The sequence below is a fragment of the Pagrus pagrus genome, assembly GCF_965226575.1.
Source record: "Pagrus pagrus genome assembly, chromosome: 8".
Taxonomy (NCBI): Eukaryota; Metazoa; Chordata; class Actinopteri; order Spariformes; family Sparidae; genus Pagrus; species Pagrus pagrus.
The window spans coordinates 5,101,542-5,126,779 of record NC_140192.1 but is presented as its reverse complement, the minus strand read 5'-3'; the positions used below and the strand labels follow the sequence as shown (position 1 = coordinate 5,126,779).

At 42.1% G+C, this 25,238-nt stretch overlaps 1 protein-coding gene across 1 annotated transcript; it reads left to right on the top strand.

Moving 5' to 3' along the window:
• The first annotated feature begins 1,813 nt into the window (after positions 1–1,813).
• hip1rb (huntingtin interacting protein 1 related b) lies at positions 1,814–24,532 on the top strand. The gene is made up of 32 exons (XM_084360330.1): positions 1,814–2,325; positions 11,069–11,132; positions 11,732–11,874; positions 12,396–12,452; positions 12,630–12,710; positions 12,835–12,911; positions 13,912–13,973; positions 14,790–14,930; positions 15,097–15,154; positions 15,602–15,677; positions 15,941–16,108; positions 16,211–16,266; positions 16,376–16,448; positions 16,838–17,021; positions 17,108–17,196; positions 17,291–17,407; positions 17,513–17,614; positions 17,753–17,947; positions 18,749–18,896; positions 19,102–19,188; positions 19,299–19,406; positions 19,622–19,758; positions 20,447–20,557; positions 20,670–20,728; positions 21,026–21,056; positions 21,175–21,237; positions 21,373–21,473; positions 22,204–22,309; positions 22,566–22,689; positions 22,769–22,830; positions 23,023–23,244; positions 23,337–24,532. Exons 1-32 carry the CDS (start codon positions 2,233–2,235, stop codon positions 23,343–23,345), a joined length of 3,204 nt encoding a protein of 1,067 aa, XP_084216456.1. The 5' UTR covers positions 1,814–2,232; the 3' UTR covers positions 23,346–24,532.
• The last annotated feature ends 706 nt before the right edge of the window (positions 24,533–25,238 follow it).

Here is a 25,238-nt window from a genome sequence, read left to right as displayed (position 1 = left end):
GTCGAGAGGCTGGTTGAGAATGTGTGTGGTGTGCTGAACCCGGGTGGAAAAATGTGAAAGAGCCAGTTTGGCCCGCAGGGCAAACACATCCTTTTGTTTCCTTCTCCTGTTGTCCCATCAGCCCTTTTGTTTCCTTCACCTGCATACTTGGGAACAAAACATCATGTGTTGCAAACTCCACCCAGCGCAACGAACATGAAATTCCAGTCGTACAACCTTGAAGAGGACGGAAACACAGACAGACGCTAATGAATGTAAGAAAAAAAACTGAAGTGTGAGTTTTCTTATCCCGGTCTGCTGTCAAACAGTTGCTTGGTGAGGAGCTGAAGAACTTCACCTAAGCTGCAGAAAAACAAGGAGAAACAACGCTGATACCTGACTTAACACCATGAGTATAAAGTAAAATCAAACCACAACCACTTTTCGAACGGACAACAAAGTTTTAAGATGACAAAAGACGGGAGGAAGTGATTGAGACGTAGAAAACAAGTGAGTCCACATACCTCAGGTCATATTGTTCTTCGGCCAAGTCGGGCAAAGCATGAGACACTGCATGGTAAAAATAACCCTGATCCATTACAGAAGGATATCAGGGGCTGGTGACTTAATGATGTACAGAAATAAAGTGAATTGAGTGCAAAGTCTATTATAATGTGTTGATGTCTTTAAATAATAAGATTTAATAAGATTTAAATAAACAGCAGCAGATGAATCACAATGATGATCCATCAATGACTTTTTTTTTAAAGCTGCTGCAGTTTCATGTAAGTCAAAGGTCGCTGAGTGAATTTATGAGAAAAGTACACGGGACATTTGTAGCCACTTAAAGGGGCTCTATGTAACTTTTTTTAAAACGTGTATTCACTTTTTGCATTGGCCATATGTGAGCGGATTGTGATGTGGCATGAAAAATAAGGCCATCTCCTTCTCCCTTTGTTGTTTAATGCTGCTGGACTGTGGATTTATTTTGTGAAGGAGATGGGAGACAGCAGTAGCTAACAGTAAAAGCTGCTGGCGTTAGTTTAGAAATGGAGTCCACTCAGATAAACTAACGACCGGCTTCCTGCACAATGCAGAAACTCCACAGAGCTCCTTCAAGTGAAAACAAATTATAGATTTATAAAATCGATGTTTTACCATTTTCGCACATTGATCAGCTTTCTCTCTCCTGTTTCTGTGACACCCAACGCACTGAGCTATCCTAAAAGACTACGATCGCATTTTGAACACTGCTAATTTAACTTAAAGGAACAGTTCACCCAAAAATACAAATTCAGTCATTATGTACTCACCGTCCATGCGGCTGGAAAGTCAGGTCAAGTAAGTCATAGTCTATAAAACACTCAATCATCATTGTGTTATCTCATTCGGTGACTTACGTGATATTTATTTACATGAAAATCTTTGAGAGCCTGCCACCTTTCCAGCTTGTTGAGCAGCTTGTTTATTAAGTTATGGGAAAAATTAAATATATTTCTGATAGTTTATAGTGCCCCTTTAATACATACCCAATAATAATAAATGAGTAGCCTACATAAAGTTGTAAAGTTGTAGGCTCCTGAATGGCCTGGCTCTCATATTTCCCTGTGTCACAGCAGTATAACCAAATGTAAGACACATCCTCTGAGCTTCACTTCCTGGTTCATGCCATCACTGTGCTTGGCTGGTATATTGTTAAAGCAGATGCAATCTCGGGATTAAAAGACGAAAAGAAAAAAAAAACCTCTGAAATAATCCTGATGATTTCACTGAAGTGACGTCACCGTGCGTAGCTGAGACAGGAGACCGAGCAGAGAAGAAGAAGAAGAAGAAGAAGAAAACGAGGCGTGAAAAAAAAAAGGAGAAGCTGATTTAAAAACACTCGTCATACCTCTCGGTGTGATACATGCAGCTGGGGTAAACGCTGTCATGCGGTGTGGGAGGATGTCGGCTGCAGAGGACATGATGATGATGATGGTTTCCTCCACCTTGGGGGAGGATCCGAGCACGTAATACGAGGCGAACACGCTCATTTGCTCTTCCTCCTTCAGCCGCGACGCATCACCGCGTAATGAAGCCGCCGTTTGGAGATGCCTGTCGGTGAAACACACAGGAGAGAGACAGTCCCGAGTCTGGATAGAAGATAGAAACCTGTGATATTTTTGCTCTCGTCTGGACGTTTTCTTCTTTCTTTTTTTTTTTAAGAGTGGGGGATTAATTCTTGCCGAAACAGTCATTGTGAAAAACTAGAGGATGAACAGCATAAGACAGGTGCCCACACGGGTGAAGAGCAGGCGGACTGAGGCCAACCTCGGAGCGGAGAGGGAGCATTTTGACAAGCAGCAGGTAAAAAAAAATACAATGAATAAAAGGCAGGGATGATTTGGCATGTGGGGACTGAGACAACCTGCGCTTTATCCAGGCCTGCCGTGGCACCGTGAGTGTGTGCGGTGGCCACAGTGTACCGCATAGGCCACATCTCCAATTAACCCAAGTTGACTAATTGTTTGATATGTGAATGAATGAGTGTCTTCAAAAAAAAAAAAGGCAGTTTAAGCCAGCCAGCTTTATCACAAGGCAACATGTGCATGCCCTGTTTTTAAAACATGTGTATACACCAGAAACTGTGTTTTTATTTTTAGAAAATGAGCCACTTCAGGATAAATGTCAGCATCATCTCTCAGAGGCTGTCTCAAAGATCAGCATCTCCTAAAAAGGTCACCTCTCAGAGATTTGACCATTTGAGCGTAATAAAGTCCAAACAGTCCCACGCTCTGTATAGTGACACCATTCATTCCTCAGTCTGTCCATCGTGCTGATCTAGTCCGTCCTGTTTGGCCACCTTTCCTCCATTAAACATTTCTAGCCTCCTTGTGGGATATACCATGTGGAAAACAGGGGGTAAAAAAGAGCTTTAACTGTGACTTTTTACTCTAAGAGGTCTGGTTTTGAATGTGTGTGCTGAAGGAATGAGGTTTGTTTCCTACAACAACAGGTGCTTTGTGGTTTCTGGCTCTTACCTCACTGCAGTCACCTGCGAAGTTAAACATGCTCTTCACCATCGTACACGAGTGAGATACTGTTATGTAGACAGTGTTGTTGACTGAAATGCCTGAAACCCGGTTAAAGACGAACCAGCAGGTCATGAAAGTTGCTGTTGTGTGAAGCACACGCCTCAGTCTCAGACTCAAACGAGGTTGAGTAACTAAACAAACTATGAAACAGCTGCCTGGGAGTTCAGACTTACAGCACTTTCAGTATTTTGTTATCTGTAATAGGCTGAGCGTTTCCTACGCTGGGTGTGTATATTCCTCTGTCAATGTTTTATTTGCTTTTGAAGCGTAAGCAAAGAGGTGGAGCTGAGCTGTTCACAAACCTGCCTGCCTGTCTGTCCTCTTTATACGTGATCATAATCAGATCTTTTTTCTTCTAGCTAGTCCCCCTCACATGTTTAAAAAGGGTTAAAAGTTCACACAAAAATGTAAAACAAAAAATCAATCATTATCTACTGACCCTCATGCTGATGGAAAGTCGGGTCCACAGAACATTTCTGGAGCTTCACAGCAAAACGGCGAAGCAGCATTTCCCCAAACAACTGAAGTAGATGGAGACTTGTTTTAAAAAAAAATGACAGAAAAAAAGATCCAGGTCTCCAGAAGCCCAGAGATCCTGAATACATTTGAAAAGATGATTTTCGGACTCTTGACGTCAGGTCGAGCTTGTGCACCCTCTTCAGACGGGGTGTGCGCTAAAGCCCTTAGCTTAGAAGCTACAGCGAAGATTTAGGCTTTAAAAAAGGAGTAATTAAAGTCTTTTCAAATCAATTTGGGATCTCTGGGCCTCCAGAGACGTGGTTCATAATGGACGAGACGCATGGAGCCGTTTTATGTTTTTTATCAGCCGTTGATTTTATTTTATAAAACAGGTCCCAATCTACTTCAGCTGTTTAGGAGAAAGCTCCAGCTTCCATCGGCTTGAGGGTCCGTAGATAATGACCGATTTTTCATTTTTGGGTGAACTTATCCTTTAATACTGCAGCGTATATGCTAATAAGAGCTAGAGTAGACACTGTTTTGATTTCAAAACTAGGTATCCTTGCCTCACTCGTTCCACGCTGTTCAACAAAAGCTCAACTCGGCATGTTGTGTCCAAGTGTTGTTTACGGCTCACAGCATATTCAGAAAGCAGAGGAACTGGTTAGATTTACTGCTTCGGACAGGTGTCCTCGTCCGTATGACTGTCGGATGTAGCGTGCAGCAGCAGGGAAGGAAGAAGTCCCCGCTGCTCAGCTGCGAGGATCCACTAGGCAACAAGCAAATGAAGTGGGGCAGTGTGAGGAAAGACTCCTGACTCCTGATTGGCTGACGTTCAGCATTTTCCCATGAACTTCATCGTGCGGCTCGTTTACCGCCTTCTGATTTAAGTCGTTTTAATGGATGTGAGGACTCATTGAGTTGCGATATGTTCTGATTAAGCGACACAACTGTGCAGCTATTGGTTAAAAAATCTTTTAATTGTAACCTGTGGTGTGTAGGAGGGAGTCCTGTTTCTCTATTAGATAAATATTTCTCTTGTCATAGAGCTCCTCAATACTGCTGACTCATGCGCTACACTCACTGAACTCCTCTTCTGCACCCCACTCTCGCTCTCTCCTGTGTGCTCTTCCCTTCATGTTGTCCTCGGTACCAAGGTGAAATGTCTCACACAGCGTCCTGTGTGTGTGTGTGTGTGTGTGTGCAGTGTTTGCTTTCCCTCGCTCCTGTTGCCTGAGTGAGCGTCCATGAGGGAGGGAAGGGGGGGGATGGGAGTACCAGAGGGTAAACACAGCTCCTGAGTTGAGTGGGAGTGGAGAGAGCATGAAAAGTATTTTGGTTAGGATTGTTTCACGCACTAATAAAATCGTCGTGGTGAGGTCTTATGTCAGCATCTGTCAACAAACAAAAAAGGGTCAAGCTTTTACTTCACCTTTTTGAACATTTCTGTCAAAGTGTTTCTATGCAAAAGAAATCTTCAGTCCTGTATTTTTTCTGGACTAGATGCTCTTTTTTGAGTCCAGTATTATGAGCAGTGTGTCCGTACTTGGAGCACGTGTAATGCTCATGCATTATTTACAAAACATGTGCTCACGATGCCCATAATATCCTTTATATTTTCACTGAAAATAGACCGATGTTTAAGTCTTGAACCCGGTATTTAATCATAATAATGTGTCTACGCTATGGTGCATACTGTATATGTTTTGTTGCCCAGGCTGACACGGCTAATCTTCCTAATCATGAACATCATGCGAATCACGAGCAAAGAGTAACCAGCTCTGCAAATTGGCCAAAAAACTCTGGTTGTTGCCAAAGAACAGTTTATCTTTTGTTGAATATTTTAGTGGCTGTAACTTAATTAGACATAAAAGAGGAAGACACAACGTCTATCTGTGTAGCCATTCAGTAGTTCCCCTGATTCATTCACTCTTTCTTACTGAAGGTCATCCTCTTCCACACGCTCTTTGTTGACATATTTCCAAAACTTAAAGGGCACTTTTACACATTAAAGTGTGTTTCTACAGGTTTTGAGGAGTTCTACTGCATATGTCAAAAAGTACTTTAAAGCCTTTTGTGGCTCCAGGGGATACTGCATTCCAGCGATGACCAGTAAACAAACTTTAATATGTAAAGTTGGTGGTTACTTTAAAGCAGCTATAAGGAACTTTAATTGTTTTGTTTTTGGCGCCCCCTGTGGACAAAAGCGGTATGAGCACCACCTCATCGGGTCTAAAGTTCTTGATCTGTCTAGAGCGTACGTTTGTTTTGAGTGCGAGTGAAAGAAAGACGCAACATATTTTAAATAATATTTTTTAAACTTTTTTAAACGAAGATGTTTGCAAGATTTATGCAGATGATATATTTGTATTGTCCTATAGAGGCATCAGTATTAAATTGAGACTGTTTCATAACCTCTTAAAAAATCCTTGCAGTACGTTTAAACTTTATTCCCTTCAGTGATCATTCAAACCTATAAATGTTAACAGGCTTTTACAGCAACATGTGTTTCATATTTGGCATTAGTGTGCTTGTACTTTGTTTCATCTGTGGTTCCAAAAGTCTTTTATAGTAGCCAAATATTCAGGTGTGTCCTTTTAATCTGATGAATTTGGTGATGGATGTGATTTATAATCTTACTTTCATGGCAGATATTTAGCATTAAGAGTAAAGAAGACACTAAATCTGAGGGATTAAAACTTCAGATGATCAGCAGTTGCGGTGTCTGGGCTGAGATTGTGCCATTTATATATCCGTTTTGCCCTCATGTAAATTTTGAAAGTGTTTTATTTGTGTTTACACCATGATAGCGTCTCTTCTGTTACGAGAGATGAGCAGTTTGAAGGCGAACACGGTGAGATGTCCACTGTGAGAATTATTGCCAGTGTTGATGTGGGAGAGGCTGTGCTAGTTTAATCAGGAAAGGGACAACAAAGCTGTATGAGAGCAGAGAAGCAACACAATAGGAAGTTAATTAAAAAATACCATTACCAAAAAACTAGCAACTAGACTGACAGATCTCGCAAATCCAAGTGAAAATGGTGTCAAGAACCGTTCACTTGGCATTTCCTTGTTTGCTTTTCACAGAGTTAAGACCCTGGCCAGGTGAGTTGTTTGCATTATTAGTGCCACATGTAACTAACCTCAGCTAACGGGTGTAAACAGTGTTTGTGTGACCTTGTTAGCCAGATCCCCAGCAGCAGTCTGTTGAATTAAGCTGATAAGGACGTGCAATAAGTGCTCTCGCTTGGGGCATTATGTCCAGCGAGGAGCAGCTCAGGTGTGGCGCTGATGCTTTGTCTTCATTAACTTCACACACTGTGCCATGCCAGGATGTCCAAGCACATGGACACACTGTTGAAAAGCAAGGATGACAAGGTAAGCAGAGACGCCTCAAGGTTGGAGGTATAAATGCAGCGTACGGTGGAGTGAGAGTACAGTAATGCTGGCTGGCAGTGGACCTTATGGCAGGCCTCAGGGATTAGTCCAGGCTTTCCCTCCCTCTCACTTCTCCTCTCTGCTGGTCAGGGGATTTACTTGAACCAGATGCAGCACTAACTCATCGCTTTCAGCCACACAGTCGACAGGGTCAGCATGTCTGCAGCGCTTGGACGGAAATGCTCTGTTAGTAAAATGCTTGGATTTCATCTGACTTACCTTTTGACCGTGGCATTAAGGAAATGGTATCTGTGTGTGCTGGTGTGTGACCTGTGTGTAGCTTGATAGCGAGACGTTGTGACATGTGCAGTAGTGGAGCACTGATCTTTCTCCGTTACAGTAAAGTAATGGTAGTTAGATTTGCAGGCAGTTAAAGAAGCTGGCTGGTAATTAGAGCTGTAGCGATAAGTTGATTAATCGATCAGACTAAACAACACACTTGATGAAGTCACCTTGATCTCAAAGATACTGTGATCTTAACTGTTTTCTGATGTTTTATGGACCAAACGATTAATCCAGAAAATAACTGTTGGTTTAATCGATTATTAAAATAATCATTACCTGCAGCCCGACTATTAATCGAAGGGGTTGCTCCTATAGTTTGATCCCAATGCAGCCGGTGCGTATTTCTTCCGCAGTCGCCCTCATCAAGGGCATGTAAGGGAATGTATACTGGAGTGCTTGAATGAGTGACACGGAAATCGGCTATTGTTTCCCAAACAGTCCAAAGGCTCCTCATTTTCGTTCATGACTGACAGTTAAAATCAGCAAATCCTTACATTTATAAAGCTTTAACCCGCAAACGTTTGAGATTTTTGGATGACTAAAACGATGAATTGATTATCAAAAAGGGCGACGATTAATTTTCTTCAAAATTGACTAATCGAAGAAGCGCTATTCCCAAAAATCTGCAATGCAGCACACTGTAACTGTACCTAGTATTTGGTCGCCTTCCACCTCTTGTCCTCCTCCTCTCAGTCCCTTTCCTCCCTCGCTGCTCTCTGACTGACAGCCATTCTGAATGTACTATGAGAGTCTCCCTGCAGCCTCGCTGCTCAGCGGCCATCTGTTGAGGCCTCAGTGCCAGGCTCTGTGTGCCAGAGCGCGGCCCCCATCCAACCCAATCTTCTACCCCAGCTGTCGGCCTTCCTCCCCAAACAAACCCCTCATTGTCACACGGGCCTCCATGCTAGCCCACTGCACTTGCCCTGTGTAAACGAGGGGCTAGCGCTTCATTTGCGTCAGAGGCGGGCGGGGGGGAGTCTCCCATTAACCAGTACACCCCTCTCTCACTCTGAGACGCCACAGTAACCCCTCTGTGCTTTGTGTTGTAGCCATGTATGTTTTGGTGTGTGTGTGTGTGTGTGTGTGGTTGGGGTGGTGACTCCTCGGTTTTGTAATGTATTAAAGAGGCTTTTATAGTGTTTTGTGGGATTAAGGCCTCTTCTACTGATATGTAATTATGTTTTTAAACAAAGATGTGACATGGATGTCTAAGCCTGTGTTTGAGGGCAAGACCAAAGAACCAGTTCAGCCAATTCTATTACATATTCATATCACACGGCCACGTTTAAGGAGCTTTTTTTTTAATGCGGGAAGATAGTTTGGGAGTTATAAAACAGGGGCTGAGATTGAAGACGGTGCTGCTTTAACGCTTGAACTGTATGTTGGATTAGTCTCTTATGTAATGCTGTGATGGTGAAGCTGGCTTTAACAGATGTGCTAAAGGTGCAATTGCCAGGGATTTAGTTGAAAATATTGTTTGGACAGAACAGCTTTGATGTCAGGTTTAAGATGTCTACGTAGGCTGTTGTGCGAAAGAGATGCCGACTGAAGTTAGCTTGCTGACCAGCTCGCCCCGGCTCGGAAATATATTTGCACTTGTGGTATACGTGTCGTGGTACCTGGCAAACACTGACTGACGTGCATCACCTCAGTTTGCTGCTGAAAATGGATGAAACAGGTGAAGAGAGGCTTCAAAATCTCACTCAACTTGGTGCAAGACCTTCTCGATATCAGACAGAATCAACATTTACACTGTTTCCACATTTATGTTAACAATCAGTCAACTCAGTGTAGTGGGCAGATTTATTCATCGACCATTGTTTCCTGTCTCACTTGCCTGTCTCGCCTCCACTCTGAAGACTGTAGTCCTGCATTATTTTATCTCCTTTTTCTTCCTCTTCTTTTAGATTATGTTGATTTTTTTTTTTGACCACATTTTTTGTACATTTTGTGTGTTTATATAATATACCAGAAAATCTCCCTCTTTTTCAAAGCATACTGGTGGCAGGTTAATGGCACGATTTGACATAAGCCCCCAAATATTAAAATAATCATGGCTAAGCATTTTGGGATAAAGAATAAAGAGTATACATAATGCGCACCCAGCTGTTTATTTCCAGCAGGTTTGAACAAGACTAGCAGATCTTGTTGATTTCAACACTTCAGTGGGACACAGGACTGTAACCTCAGCATGCTTCCCTCATACAAAACACAGCACTGAGTTGTGACTTGAGGCGGGGCACACCACACATTTTTAGCCGCAGCTTTGATCATCATGTAATCGTTATGTGCTGGAGAGTTTTGTAGGATCCCAAAAGGCGACATCATGGTCAAGCATGTTTGATTTTTATCAGGGAAAGTTGTTCTACACTCTTCTCCTGCGCTGTCGGTCTCAACATGAATTTTAGTGGATAATTCATACTGGATTTAAAAGACAGGAGGGAGGTTATTTTTCTCCATCTTCTGTCTCTGCCTTATCGTGTTTTGACTACAACTTGTTCATGTGTTTTCTTTGCAAATCACAGCTGCAGTGAGCCGTGACTGGTTCTGTGGTTATTTCAGTTGTGAGAAAATGCTTTTTCTGTGCGAGTGAAAGTGAACCAGGAAATGGTGGCTGTACAGTCTGTTTTCAAACTTATGAACCACAACAAAAGATCAGGAAGAGAGTGTCCAAAATCACTCATTGTCCACTATACAGTGGACACAATGCATCGTGAAAAGTAGTGTTCAATCAATGGTCGCTAACCAAGCATTATATACCATCATGCATTGCTTTGGAAGGGGAATAAAATGACCCCGAACATTGTCTTTTTCATTTGCCCGATGAGCTCACTATATAGTCCACTATGTAAAACTGAATGAGTGTGTGATTTTGGACACAACCCATGTGTGTGCATTCGGGATGATAGAAGATCTTCCCATGGTGGCTTATGATTGAAAAATCTCGCAACTAGAAATTCAGTTGGCCTCGGAAATAATTCATGAAAGCCTAAAATACACTTTGCAGTGCAAGGTCGGCAATAAAACAGCAACCGTGGAGCAAGGGCTGCACAATGAATCAAATTATAAGGGCTAAGTGCAATATCCAAATCGCTATATTCAGGACTGACACTGTGTTTCATGGACATTGGACCATGGACCATTACCTGCAGCTGAATTCAGCGTCTTGCTCAAAAGGCTTTCAGCAGAGTCTCTGAGCTAAAATGTTATTGACCATGAAAAGCAATCTATTGTTACTTGACTCTACCAGGCAGTAATTTGTGGCTGTGGTTTGCTGTACCTGAAGTTGACTGAAGTAGATGAACTCAACCAGACTGTTTGTGTTTCTCTTTGTCTCTCCCTTCCCGTGACACTTGCTTTACCTGCTGGACAGGTTGACGAGCAGCTCGCTGTGTGTGCGCTGTGTTTCCACTGACACTCAGGTTCATGATCAGGAGGATAATTTAAGACGTTATCTGTCGAAGCAGGGTTAGCCTTCTTTGACCTTTAGCTCCCATAGATGACAAGATAAAAAGCTTAATACCACAGAAGAAGTCTAGTTGCTAGCTTGTTCTTGGTCTGTTAAAATCAGCCTCACCATAAGGAGAGAGACAGAAGTCCATCTGTAAAACACAGTGTGTGCACAGTACAGTCATCGTTTCTCTGATTAATTCCTGCCATTGCAGCGCAGCCTCTTATCATCTGTGACTCCTGATCTATATTTGCATTCTCACTTATTGCATATTTGTCGTTGGGTCTATTGTAAGCCCTACAACCGATGGTTGTGTGGGTGGAGATGCAAACGGAACAAGATCTAAGATTAACTCCTCTCCTTTTCTGTCCTCTCCATTCAGCTGAGCAGCATCAGCAAAGCCATCAACTCCACCGAGACGCCCGTGAAGGAGAAACATGCTCGACGTATCCTTTAAAAAAAACAAAAAAAAACAACAACTTCTGTTTAGACCAGTAGTGTGTGCAGGACTGCCATATAATTTATTATACAGTCTTATATGTGAGATACTCATATTAGTCTTTTTTTATGGCTTAGTTGTCACAGTTTTTGTTTTTGCTTTTGTTTTTTTTTGTCATTGTTTATCTTCAGTGTCAGCACAGTCAGCATCCTTATTAAGTCACCATGAAACAGCATTTTTGAAAGATTGTTTATTCTATTGTTCGATGTATTTCCTGTTTGACTTGAATATTGGAATGGGATCTAACAACAGAGGTCATAATTCAGAAGTGTAAAATAATACCACAGGGAGAAGGTGATGGAATAAAGAAAAACTAAAGAAAACAACTTGTACATTACCTTGCATTTTTCTACAAAGTCGTGCTTAGATTATTTTCGGCCTTTATGGCTTTATTTGATTAGAAAAGGCTCAGAAACTGACAGGAAATCAGGGAGAGAGAGAGCGGGAGACAGGCAGCAAAGGGCTGCTGCAGTGAGGACATAGCGTTTGTTCATGGGGCTCTACCAGGACAACTCCAGTTTGTTTCCTTTAACGACAGCACAACAGGAATCATCCTGGGGACTCACAGGGAGAAGGGAGCCTACACCTTCTGGTCCTACGCTCTGGGCTTCCCTCTGCACAGCAGCTCCATCCTCTGCTGGAAGTTCTGCAACGTACTGCACAAAGTCCTGCGGGACGGACACCGCAACGTAAGGCACCAAACGACCCTTTTCTTACCACCTGTTACTGTCTATGACCCAAGGGAGATGTTAAAAGAGTGGAGTCGTTGAGTGATCAAAGACGAGATGGTTATGAGGTCGACATTAGGCTGGAGAAATAATAAAAAAGACAGTTCATCTTACTTACAGAGGTAATTATCTAGATTGGTTTAGTGTGGGCTGCCTGCTCTTGAATATAATGAAGCTAGATGGCACTCGGCCTGTGGTGCACAAAGCTCCAAGAACATACATTTGAAAAACTCAACAGAAAGCTCGACCATGTTATTCAAGATAATCCACAGACCTTAATGTTGCAGTTTCATGTGGGACTTAGTTTCTTTATCGAACTACACGAAAGTCTATCTAACTAAGCTAGCTAACGTTACAGCTCGGTCAAGGAGGATGTTATTGATGTTTTAATCCCTCACTATCACCTAATGTGTTCAAAACACACATGGTATGATATTACTGAGTGCTACTAGAGTTGTTCATTGAAGCTGTCACCTTCACAGGTTCTTCAAGACTGCATGAGACACCACAGTTCTCTAGTTGAAATCGGGAAACTATGGGTGAGTTTGTACATACTTTTTTACATTAAATCATTTTGAATCAATCAAGTGCAAAAGTATCCAGTAGAAATATTAATGGGTGTGGTTCACTCGACAAGTAAGCTTAATCTTAAACTTAACTTAATCTTCAATCATTTGTACTCAATTACTTTCTTTGTCTGCCTCTGTGTTCTCCAGGGCAACCTCCATGACAAATACGGACAGCTGGTGTCTCTGTATAGCAAGCTGCTCTGCACAAAAATGGAGTTTCATACCAAGGTAAAAGCATCCTCTATCATATTTGAAACCACTTGGTATGTTACCAAGATGCATATAATTGGATGATTGAACAGGACTTTGAAGTAGGAGTAGGAACTAAACCTCCGCAAATGTTCCTCTGCAGCATTCAGAAATCCCACCGAACCTGGAGGTCGCAGATGAAGTCCTGGAGCGCACTGCAGGAACAGACATTAATAACGTGTGAGTTTTCAAATATTGCAGAAAGTGACTTTTTAAAGTGTCTGTTTAACCTTAAATCCCAATCATCATCATCATCATCATCAGTCATAAGCACATCTGCTACCTCCAAAATCAAATTATAAACAGACAAGCCCTGCTGCTCATTTAATTTCACAGGCTCACATCACCATTGACTGCATTCACATGCATATTAATATTTCACTATTATTCTGAAAATGACCATATTCAGAATTTGATACGGGTCATGTAAACGGCATATTCTGTTTCTGAATGTAGCATTTTCTGATAACGACAAGTTGGATATGCTGTTATTCAACACGCAGCTGCCAAATCCCAATCACCTGGTAACTGTTGGAGTGAGAAAGCATCCAGGTTATCATGGTTTTCTTAAGCATTTTTTTTTCTGCATTTAATGTTACTATGCTATGAACTGTGGCTAATTCCTCGAGGCAAAGTCTGCAGAAATGCGGTCTTACGAAAAGTGGCCGCACGAGGCTCAAAATGTCTGCTGCAGAGCCCTCATGCACTTGACGATTTGACAGTGGGACAGCCCTAAATCCTTGCAGATTTACAGGGAAAGCGCCTCAAAGTCTGTGGGTCTGTGAGTGTGGACATTGGGATCGGGCCAGCCTCTTGCCTGTTTACGGTCAAGTCTGTGCGTTGCCGAGGCCAACAGTTTGCGAGGCTGGGGTAGAGATGCATGCACAAAAGAAAAGCCCACATTATTGGTCAGGAGGTGAAACAGACTTTTTAAACAGTATGAAAGACTGCATACACAAATATCACAATGCCAGTCTTTTTGAACTAATGTGTGTCGAGGGCCATTTTTGTTAATCGGGCCAAACACAACTGCATATAAACAGGAATGAAAGTGGAATATTTATTTTCATCAGCCATGTAAACTGCTAACTAGGAATATTTTGTGCATGCAAGTGTTTAGTCGCTGGTTCTGCGTGGGGCCTCTTTTTGTCTAATGAAGGTATCAACTTCTCTCCTGCAGGTTCCAGCTCACAGTGGAGGTGTTCGATTACTTGGACTCAGAGCTGAGGCTGGCGGAGACAGGTGAAAAGAAACCACCTCCCACTTTTCCCCCCATCCTCCTCTTCCAAGGAAGAGAAACATGAGCTACAGTAAAGGGCTGCAACCTGCTGACATTATCTATTTATGAACAAAAGCCTTTTAAAGAAGGAGTTATTGTGAGCAGATGTTGTCCTGCCTGTTTAGCCGGTATCCATTTAAAAAAAAAAAAAGTGATTTCAATCACTGGGCATAGTTGTAACACTGTTTTGCCTAAATTTGTTTTAAGTGTTGAGGAAATGCCTGCAATTAGAGGACATTAAGTCAGTTTCCTCCCGTTTGACTGCAGTGGTATGCTCCTCCCAGGGAGTCAGGGTGGTGGCCCAGGATCACATGTCAACACCGTAAACAAATTTTGCAGCTGTACTGTGAAATAAATGATTTGTACTCGTCCTTAGTCTCAGCACTATGCTCTGGAGTCATTACCTCCTTGTCAATGTTGGCGTGTTGCAGATAGTATGTAGGCTATTGTTGCTCCGTCACCAGTCAGCTTGGTGCAGAAGTAACAAGAGAACTGACTGTGTAAACTAACTCTGCAGCAGTGTGACTCGATGAAACAGGCTGCACTTTATTCGATTGATGGTATCGGCCCCGAGTCTTCATCAAGGTGATTTAAGAAAAGTAGCTTACGTTTGCACCACAAGAGGCATTTATCAATTATACAATGACGACAATGAGAAACTAGTAGATAAAGGGTGCCGCAGCACAGAAATTTCTCCCCCAAAAAAGTACTCAATGTTTGGAAAATGACTTAATTTACTTTACAGGGATGCTTAACATGTCGTCTGACCTCTCTCCCAGTTATCCGACAGCTCAACACATCCATCGCCATCTCCACTCTCACATCAGGCCAGTGTCGGCTGGCTCCACTCATCCAAGTTATCCAGGACTGTAGTCACCTCTACCACTTCACCGTCAAGCTGCTATTCAAGCTCCATGCCTGTAAGAACGGTTATTAAACACATAAAAAGCCATTTAGCACACACACATAGCTTCTGGGTTGACTTTCTCAGAAGAGAGCAAGTAAATCATTAGCCTTGAGATTATTTATGTGTCCCAAAGCATTTCCTAATTATAAAAAACGTTGTACTATTTTTGTGGATTTCAGGTCTCCCAGCTGACACTTTACAAGGACACCGTGATCGTTTCCATGACCAGTTCCACAGGTAGGTCAGCGCCGGCCTCAGGCTGTGAGTGAATGAGACTGCATCAAAGGGGAGAGAATCATTTTTTACCAAAAGGAAGTGTGCAACATAATCCTGCCTCACCCAGTCCACAGCGCTTAGAAACAATGCAAATCACTGCGTCCCGTCCCATCCTCCACCCTTTCATTAGCGTGTCAGCTGATGTCTACACTCACAGACGCATTTATGTCTTTACTGTTGAGTTCAGAGGAGAAGAGGGTGCCGTTAGCTCCGCACATTAACTATTCATCACTGATTATGTAGTTTAATTGTGTTACCTAATGCTTCTTATGTCTTTTAGTACATCAGACAGACTTAAACACGTTTCATTTTCTAGACTTCTAGGCTTTCCCGAGACATGAATCTATACACTTGCTGTATTTAGTGCATGAATATAAGATGAGTAACGCGTTGTCATTTGTCCCACAGCCTTAAGACCTTCTTCAATAAAGCCAGAGACATGATGTTCTTCAAGAGACTGATCCAGATTCCTAAACTGCCTGATGTAAGAGCACAGAGGGATGGGGAGAGGTGGGATGACTTCAGTGCTGAGTCACAGCCTCCATCTTGAATGTCAAAGTCTTGCTGCTGTCAGATACAAACTGGGGAAATAGGCTTATTACTTACAGACAGTCACACTCTGTTGAGATTCCACCTAATAGTTTTTTTGTTGAAGACGACATTTAATTATTTTTTTTAGATATTTGACCTGAATCTCATGTGTTACAGGTTTAACTAATATCTCCCTTTTCTTTGTCTCCTCGTCAGTCCCCACCTAACTTTCTGCACGCAGCCTCGCTTGCCAAGCACGTGAAGCCAGTGGTGGTCATCCCTGATGAGGATGAACCAGAGCAACAAGACGATGACGATGACGAGCCCGAGCCCCTCATCGAGGTCAGCGAAGTCTCAACATCCAGCATACAGGCGCAGCCTCAGGTATGGCACACAAGTCACAGATGCATGCATGTAAACTTTACAGATCATACAGTTGTAACTATGTAATGTTGTGTTGCTTCTTTAATTTTTCTATTTTCGCAGCAACTGGACGTATTTGATCAGATGTTTGGACCTCCGAACGGAGGCTTCGATGACAGGTGAGTCAAGGTGTTTTTCACTTCAACCTGTGATTGTCAATAGAGAATATTTGGTTTCAGCCTGCGCTCTGTGCCAGCACACCATGACTGTGTGTTTTCTGTCTGGCAGGGATCTCCAGATTGAAAGTCTGAAGAGGGACCTGGAGTTGCTGAGAGCAGAGCTGGAGAGAGTCAAAACAGAGGTACGGACTGATGGGACTGAATCACCTGCTGTTTAGGTTTCCGATGTTTTTTCATATCCATAGAAGACGATAGAGGGCATTATTATCTATGTGCAAAGGAATCTGGATCATGTGTTGGGCGGATGCAAATACTGCTCCTCACATGTGGAATGTGGCAAGTAGCCTCTGAATGAGGCGAGACTGTCGCAGATACAATTTCATCTTGTAACCTTGTTTGCTTTTTTTGGTGTCATTCCTCCTGAGATTTTGCCAGAATCAGAAGATGAGGTGGTGGGATTTGTAATAAATGCATCTTGTGATACTGAAATCTTTATGTTGAATATTAAATAATATTTTTGCAATGACACCAGTATTCCTGATGTGCTGATCTCACTGTTCCCCCTCTGAAGGCTCAACGCTACATCACACAGCTGAAGTCCCAAATCAACAGTTTGGAGGCAGAACTAGAAGAGCAGCGCGCTCAGAAACAACGTGCCCTCGTGGAAAATGAACAACTGCGCATGGAGCTGGAGGCTACACGTCGCCGCAACGCAGAACACGAGAGCGTACAGACCACCTTCATCGAAGCAGAAAGTAAGACATACAGTCAGCACTCATATGCATTGACAAAATGTGGTCAGGTGCAGACTATAACGCTGTCATCTTTCTTCGTTGTGCAGAAAGATCGCAGGCCACTGAGCAGCGGTACAATAAGCTGAAGGAGAAGCACACAGAGTTGGTGGCCAGCCATGCTGAACTACTTCGGAAGGTACAGACAGACTTCAAGCCGGTCCAGAGATTTTAAATTAGATGTTGACACCTGGCTGTGCATGGTAACACTGAATGTGTAAATGTGCTGACAGAGTGCAGACACTGTGAAGATGCTGTCAGTGACCCAGCAGACCCAGGAGGAGGTGGAGAGGACCAAACAGCAGCTGTCCTTTGAGATTGATCGAATAAAACAGGAGGCTGACATGAAGGTTGGTGGTCTGACGATTTACTTTTGAAAAATGGGTAGATGCATGTCAATAATATTGTTTAATGTTGTTTTATTGTTTATAATTGTTGTTTTGATGTCACTGCAGCTGGAAGAGCAGAAGTTTGAAATGGAGAAGCTGAGGAGAGAGCTGGAGGAGAAGATGGCAGAAGTGACACGTATCAAGGGGTCTTTGCAGAGTAGCGAGAAGGTGAGTGTGCACCTGTGATGTTAAATGCAGCAACAACCTTGATCATGTTTGGCTAATTCACCATCATTTAGTATTTTGACCTCTCATCAGCCATCTGCTTCCTCTGGCTGCCCTCATCGCTCTTTCTCTCTTGTCTAGGTGTCGGAGCAAGTCAACAGCTCAATGACAGCTCTTCAGGCAGAGAAGGAGCGTCTGATGCGATCTGTGAGTGAGAAGGAGGCAGAGCTGTCGTCTCTGCGGCAGGCGCAGCAGGCGCAGCAGTCGTCGCTTCAGCAGGAGCGAGAAAGAAGCGGCAGGGAGCTGGGAGAGCTGCAAGGCAAACTGCAGGAGAAGGTCAGTTGGGACAGTCGAGCTGAGCTCAGCAAAGTCAAATCTCCACTCTGTACATTTAGTTGTACTCAGCAGTATTTTAGGAGGCATTCTTAAGAAAAACCACGCGGTTACGTGATTAAAGTACCTAAAGGGTATCGCGTTACAATGGTGCATAAATATTGTTATAAAAAACTTTGACTTTTACTGAACATATCCCAAGGATGACTATGCATATTTGTACAATGACTGTGTTGGCATGAATTGCGGTTCTGTCATTGCAGCAGTGTAATCTTGATTGAGTGACTTCACTGATTGATTAGGCTAATATTTGTGTAACACATAAAATGGGCAGAATATCTTTATGGACACTATGAAAACAGCTCAACCTGCATGGATGGTCTTTTTAAGGAAAATGTCTAAAAATGGAACATGGCTATCATCCATATAAAGGTAATCAATGTGAACCAAGAGCCTCTAAGGTGTATTCTTAACTAAAAACGTGTGCATGTTCTGCAACAATCTTGGATGAAAACACAATAAGTCAAAGGCTAGTTTCCATTGTGGCCCCTTGTATAACACATAACACACCACAACAACAACAAAAAAAGACGGCAAACATACAAATTAAAACAGCAGGCAGCGAGCACTTTATGAAGATATCCAGATGGGACTGCCACGTGTTCTCCTTAGGTGGATAATTTCATGAGATGTTCTGATACAAACGTCAACAATGTAATTTTTGTATGTCAGTACAATATCTATGAAACATCAAACGTGCGTATGTCCTTTTTTTAATGTATATTTGTGTGTGCATTCATGCAGTCAAGTCAGGAGGAGAAGCTGAAGCAGAAGCTTCTGGAGGAGCAGTTCGCTCTGCTGCAGGGTACCGTCGCAGAGGCGGAGAACATCATCCAAGATGCGGTAGCTAAGCTGGATGATCCCCTCCATGTACGCTGCACCAGTTCTCCAGGTCAGACTGTTATTTCACACAGATGTAAACTGAACAGATTAACAACAAAAATGCGAAATGTGATTGAGAATTAAATACATTGAAAAGCTAAATTGAGTGTTACAAAGACCACGACCCCGGCTAGTTGACCACAGTGAAATATTGTCTATTCAGGAGACAAAGCTTATGTTTTTTTTAAAATCCTCTGTCTGTTGTCCAAACACAGATTACCTCATAAGTCGGGCGGAGGCCACACTGGGCTCCGTAGACAAAGTGAAGAAGGGCCATGCTGATTATCTGAGTAACATGGGGGGTAAGTTTCCTCTGCTTCTGATTCAACATGATCCTGCCGACCTCATGGCAGTTTGTGGCTGGTTTGTTAATGTGGCAGACTGCTCTCTTACTGTTTGCTCTTGTAACCAGATGCTGGAGGGCTGCTGAGGGCTCTGACCCAATTCTCCCACTTGGCTGCGGATACAATCATCAACGGCAGCGCCACGGCACACATGGCACCCACTGACCATGCAGACCGTAAGGAATATCACAGATTACTTTCGTGGCATTACACCCGTTAACCGCTATTTCAGTATTACCCGGTTCTAAACATCCACATTTAAAGCCACATCTCAGTTATATATATATATATATATATATATAGACATTTTCAGATTTGAACCATCTTGTCAGTGTAAGACGTATGCAGCATTATGGCCGATAGTTGATCACTGTCCTTTTACACCCTGCAGGACTGACAGAAAACTGCAGAGGCTGTGCCACTGAGAGTCTGCAGTTCTTTAAGGACCTGAAGAGCAAGACCACCCTCCAGAGGGCAGACCCAGCCTCCATTCGCATAGTCATTCAAAAGATCCTGCACTTGGGCCAGGTGAGCGACACTCACACAGATTATCTGTATATGTTTTTTATTTAATGTACTCCGTAATGTCCAGAAGACTACCAGCACCTCTATTTGCTGTTATATAAGATATGAATAACAATTTTGTCCAGAGGTATGTTAATTAATGAATACACTTCTTTGACAGTTTGCCGCATACAGACACTGCGACTCACAACAATGAATGCTAGAGAGAAAAACGATTACAAATAATACCCTGTCTTCATCAGCTCCACCATGGGCAACATCTGTCACCCGTCTCTACAAGATATGCAGAGCTAGATCTCTTTAATCACTGCAGAGTCTGCGCTGTGCGCAGTTATCTAATGTAGGTTTGCAGCAAACAAAGAGGACGATGCTGCAATCCAACATTAATATGAGATAAACTCTTCATTGTATATTTTTTTGCTGCCAAAAATAAACTGCTGAAATATGTCAGTGGATGTTGGATTACTGATACGTCAACTATTTTAGCTTCCCTCTACAATAAGAAGAAATCCATAGGAGGCACATCCAACCACCTCCTCAATTATGAACACTGTCAATGCATAAGTGTGTACTCATGCAGTTTTAGCAATCCAATTTGTGATTTCATTTTCACCAGTGATGTGTTAATACCTTTTTTATTCTCCATTTTTATCCAGTCCTTCAAATCAACTTTCCCTCTTGTTTCTTCTAGGAGCTGCGGCCAAAAAGCATGGACGTTCGTCAGGACGAGCTGGGGGATCTGGTCGATAAGGAAATGGCTGCAACATCAGCGGCTATTGAGGAGGCCGTCCGCAGGATTGATGTAAGTGGTTTAATTCTCACTCTGAGATGTATTGTTATCATCTATAATGATTTTACCTGCGATTATTGTATCTGTTGTGATTGATAAATGTCACGTGTTGTTCTGTATTTAGGAAATGATGAATCAGGCACGAAAGGACACAACAGGAATAAAACTGGAGGTTAACGAAAGGTTTGTTCGCTTTTGGGACTTTATTTAAAATAGTCGAACATCAGCTTGTAACAAGATGAATCATTCGTTAGATTTGAACTAAAATCAGACTGGAGGTGTAACAGTCATAGCTCAATCTTCATCATCAGACCAGTAATTGTAATTCTTAAAGCACGATACCCAAAATGCATCCTCTGTCTTTATCACCCGTCATCTTCTCTGTCACCCTTTTCTTTCCTGTGAATCTTGTTAACTGGAGAAAAAGGCCACATCCTTGAAATCACTGTGTACATTTTGTTTTGTCTTTCTCTCTTACAGAATCCTTTTCAGCTGCACAGACCTGATGAAGGTACTGTAGTTTGATGTGTTTCAGCTAATATGCTATTTCTCCATAGTCCACCATACGTATATCCTGTGTGTTTTATTTTTAATCTCTTGTCTCTCTGTTGTCATCCACTCTTCTGCAGGCCATCCGCATGCTGATAATAGCATCCACGGACTTGCAAAAGGAGATTGTCGAGGGTGGGAGGGTGAGTCACACTCCAGAAACTGGCAGCTTAGTTTTGTTTGAGTCCAACAGCTTTTGTTTCTGAGATCAAACTGTTCTGTTCCATTCAGCAAAACAACAAACGGGACTAACGGTACTGTTGTTTTGCTTGTTAAAGGGTGCAGCCACCATTAAGGAGTTCTACGCCAGAAACTCGCGCTGGACTGAGGGACTCATCTCTGCTGCCAAGGCTGTGGGATGGGGAGCCACAGAGATGGTGTAAGTTATACAGGACAATACAGCTTATATCATGACATGCATTTCATCTACACACTACTATCAAATTAACTGCGATTCTTACTGGAAACAAGTGGTCTACACAGGATGTGGCTGTTTAGCTGATATCTAAAACAAGAATCAATACTTTTGACAAAGTTACAATTAAATTTTGTGATCATTCTTAATGTGAAGAAGAAAAAAAAAGCAAGTATTGCAGTGGCAATTACAAATATAAGTATAACGACAACAAAAAGTATGACACAGGGAGGCAAATTAAGTAAAACCTGAATAATAAAACCAGATAAAAGCATCTAAATCAGGAGTTAAAGCAGATTTATACGCAGATTCCTTCAGGCAGGGTTTTCCACGGTTTGGGGGCTTTGACAGAGAATGCATGATCACCTTTAGCTTTTAGCTGTGACTTTTTTGCCTGATGATCTCAGGCAGCGTGTTTTTTGCCATAAAGTGAGTGTAGCTCTGAGATTTAGGGAGGCGCCAAACCAGACATGGCCTTTTTAAAGTAATTAAAAGTATTATAACATCAATTCTAATAGATATGGGTAACTAACCTAAAGATGCTAAAATAGTTACGATGTGTTCACGTTTTTAAACAAGTTAAGAGTCGAGCTGCAGCATTTTGTACAAGTTTAAGGCAATGAAGGGACTTCAGTTTTAGATTTCCGATCAGGCGAACTGAAGTGCTATTATGTCTTTACCTGCTTCCTCACAGGGAGTCTGCTGATAAGGTGGTGCTGCACACCGGCAAATATGAAGAGCTGATTGTCTGCTCCCATGAGATTGCTGCTAGCACGGCACAGCTGGTTGCTGCCTCAAAGGTAAAGTCTCATTTCAAAGAGAAATACACAGTGATAAAAATTACTGTAGAAATATACCACATTGTATTCTGCTGTTTGCCAAAGTGTGAATATCACACATGACAATATTCTCCACTTTTACTCACCTTTTATTTTTTGCCTCTTGCGACACATTTAGTATCACATTGACTGTGCAATCAGTTTCTGTGAATGGGTTTGTTGGTTCGGTGTCTAAACTGGTTTAGTGTTACACCCGTGCGTTCTCCTCTGCACTCAGGTTAAGGCAGATCGTAACAGTACGAGGCTGACAACTCTTCAGCAGGCTTCTCGCCATGTGAACCAAATGGCAGCTAATGTGGTGGCGTCAACAAGGACCGGCCAGGAGCACCTGGAGGAGAAAGGTGAGAACAATTCGATCTGACCACAAGCTCGTTGTAGACTCTGACTAAGTGTCTAATAACCCTGTTTTATCGTGCACAGATACAATGGACTTCTCTGGGATGTCCCTCATCAAGTTAAGAAAGGAAGAAATGGAGTCACAGGTAAGGCTCGACATTTCTTGCTTTTTGGCTGAGACACAGGAGATGTTAGGCGACGCAACAGTCAGCCTCCGTCACAGCGACTTCTTTGTCGGTTTTCAATCCTGCACATTGGATCTTTTTATATTGAGTTCAGAATTAAACTAGCAGAAACCATGACCGTAGGTGACCACACATTTCTTCTCCGCCCCTCAGGTGAAGGTGCTGGAGTTAGAAAGTCACTTGGAGAACGAGCGTCTGCGTTTGGGCGAGTTGAGGAAGAAGCACTACGAGTTGGCAGGAGTCCCTCCTGAACAAGAGGGGAACGGCACGTCCTCGCCGGCCCATCCTGGCACCATGTCACCAAAACCCTCCAAGCCTGCTCTCATGAAGAAACCTGCGTTGGCCCAAAAACCCAACATACCATCCAAAAGCATGGTAAGGATGGTGACGGAAAGGCAGCGTGTTGTGTATGAGAAAGCAAGATTTGACTTGTTGGTAAATCTTCTTTTCATTTGTCTCTGTTGCAGTTTAAATAATGCCTGAGCAGAGGAGGAAACTGCTCCACTAATGGATGGTTGGACCAGAGAAAGATCGCCTTTTTATGAACATACCGTTCCTTTTAAGTTGTATGCTGACAATCCTCTGCCTCAATCTGCGTGTCATTGTTTTCCTTTTCTCATCTCTTTTTTTTTTGTTTTTTGCCAAAATGGACCAGAAGCCTGATTTTTGACCCCTGATGCCTGTAAGCGAAATACTGTCTCTATCCCCCCCCCTTTTTTTTAAAAGATACGTACGCATGCCATTATCCAGGCAGAAGTGATTTTTATTTTAGTTTTTGGCAATAAGAACAAAAAGAGGTTAATGGTATAATTTTAGGCTGTGTGAGGTTTTTTTCTGCATCATAAAAATTTTAAATGATCGAGCATTATCGCTGCTTTTAGGACACAAAACTTGATGATAATCACAAATTGACAGTATATCTTGTACTTCTATGTCAGTAGTTATTTTTGATCAATCTTTGGACAACCATTTTGCACACTACTTTGGAGGTTCATCACAGAGCACATCACGTTATTCTTAATGTACACTATGCTATTTATGTTGTGGTGCGCTGTAAAGGTAACTGGGGAATCACATCATGAGTGTCCATGTTACTGCAAGTGTCACATACCTCTGGCTTTGCCTTTTATGATGGACAGTTTTCCTCTTATGTACAAAACACCTTTATTTCTCAACAGTACACGATTGTCTCAGATGCCTTGAAATGTACTGTGCTAATGCATTGAATATTACCTATAAAGACATACAGTCTGTAAAGGAGTGTGCAACACGCATCAAGGATAATTTATATCCACTCATCTCCTGAATGTCCCTTTAGTAGAGGAGCACCTAGGATTTGTTAACGTATATAGGTAGACTTAATTATTGCGCAGAAATATTGGATGTAGGCATCCTTAATCATCAAATGCTTCTTTTAGGCTAAATATGAAGATTTAGAGTTAGTTGTTATTATATAAAATGAAGGTGTTCAAGTCCTCTATGTCTCTGGGCGCTTTTCTTACAGGGTCTTAAAATGCATCTTTTTATGTTCCGTCTTTCCTCTGTACGAAATGTCTTTATACACTCAGATCTATTAATATATTTTAGTAAAGATAATGGTGGTTTCTCATTGTAAGAAGTGTAAATGTCAAACAAATGAACAATAAATGTTTGATTTAATGTCCCATTGTGTTGCTTCATCTTGTTCCGAGCTCATGAAGAAGGCAAAGATTTTATTATAACATTATCAAACAAACCACGCTTAAATAAGAGAGATACTGGTGAAGTTATATTGGTAGCTACAAATTCAAGTGAAATATGCTATACATGTTTTCATATTCCTAACAACAAATCCACTTACTTTTTTTATGATATTACAATGGCAGTATTTTAATGCATATTTGATAATACATACTAAAATGTAATCTCTTTTATTTACTGCATATGAGCTGCTTGTATCTCAAGTGCCAAGTGGTGTTGGGATATTTTAAAATCATTGCTGGACATAGAAGGTAGGAATATTATGACATGCGCAGTAGAACTTCGAGTCAACGTGGAGAGGGTTGATGCCTTCAGGGGCGATCGTAAATATGAGATTTTTTTCAAACCTCTTGTTAAAACCCTGTTGATCTGCCATTCACAGAACCAAACCTTATGATGATAATCAAAATTATGCATTATAATGCCTTGATATATTTTTATGTCTATCTCTATTGCTATATTAAGTAAAGCCATGTAAATATCAGACAGCATCTCTATCCCATACGCCTTATTGAGTATTTGCCTGCTCTTTATTGTTCGTTGTAGCACAAGTAGCACTTTGTCGTTCAGCTCAATGTCATTAAGAAACAGCCACCCAAATAAACATTTATAATTTATACACTGACTTC

Bases quoted from the DNA above. Each gene is read 5' to 3' on its own strand.
- hip1rb (XM_084360330.1), top strand. From the start codon at position 2,233: ATGAACAGCATAAGACAGGTGCCCACACGGGTGAAGAGCAGGCGGACT. The intron at 21,238-21,372 runs GTGAGTCACACT...TGCTTGTTAAAG, and splicing joins AGATTGTCGAGGGTGGGAGG to GGTGCAGCCACCATTAAGGA. The intron at 22,310-22,565 runs GTAAAGTCTCAT...CTCTGCACTCAG, and splicing joins AGCTGGTTGCTGCCTCAAAG to GTTAAGGCAGATCGTAACAG.